The 250-nt window shown below is 45.6% G+C and overlaps 1 protein-coding gene across 1 annotated transcript in view; it reads left to right on the top strand.

The window, feature by feature from the left end:
• Nucleotides 1-250, top strand: part of LOC104491837 (protein Wnt-5a) — a 9212-nt gene continuing 8962 nt past the window's right edge. The window contains exon 1 of the mRNA XM_010134309.1: nucleotides 1-246. Within this exon, the coding sequence (XP_010132611.1) occupies nucleotides 167-246 (80 nt within the window). The 5' untranslated portion in view covers nucleotides 1-166. The remainder of the gene's footprint in view (nucleotides 247-250) is intronic.

The following is a 250-nucleotide window of genomic DNA, read 5'->3' as shown; positions in this document are numbered from 1 at the left end:
GAGTCAGAGTCAAGTTAAAAGGGGGCCCGGATACTTCCGTTGTTTAAACTTGGATGCTCGAAAATGGTCTGAGAAGCAATAAACAATCTGATCTTTTTTCTCCCCCCTCTAGAAATCCACTGCAGTATTAATCCAAGGAGGTGCTTTGGGGACAGTTGGCAGTACAATGGCTTCTCAGTACCTCGTAGTGGCTCTGGCCATTTTCTCCTCTTTTACCCAGGTTGTAATAGAAGCCAGCTCTTGGTGGTAA

The sequence above is a fragment of the Buceros rhinoceros genome, unplaced genomic scaffold, assembly GCF_000710305.1.
Source record: "Buceros rhinoceros silvestris isolate BGI_N320 unplaced genomic scaffold, ASM71030v1 scaffold27444, whole genome shotgun sequence".
In the NCBI taxonomy this organism is placed as follows: domain Eukaryota; kingdom Metazoa; phylum Chordata; class Aves; order Bucerotiformes; family Bucerotidae; genus Buceros; species Buceros rhinoceros.
This window is presented reverse-complemented; position numbering and strand designations above follow the sequence as displayed.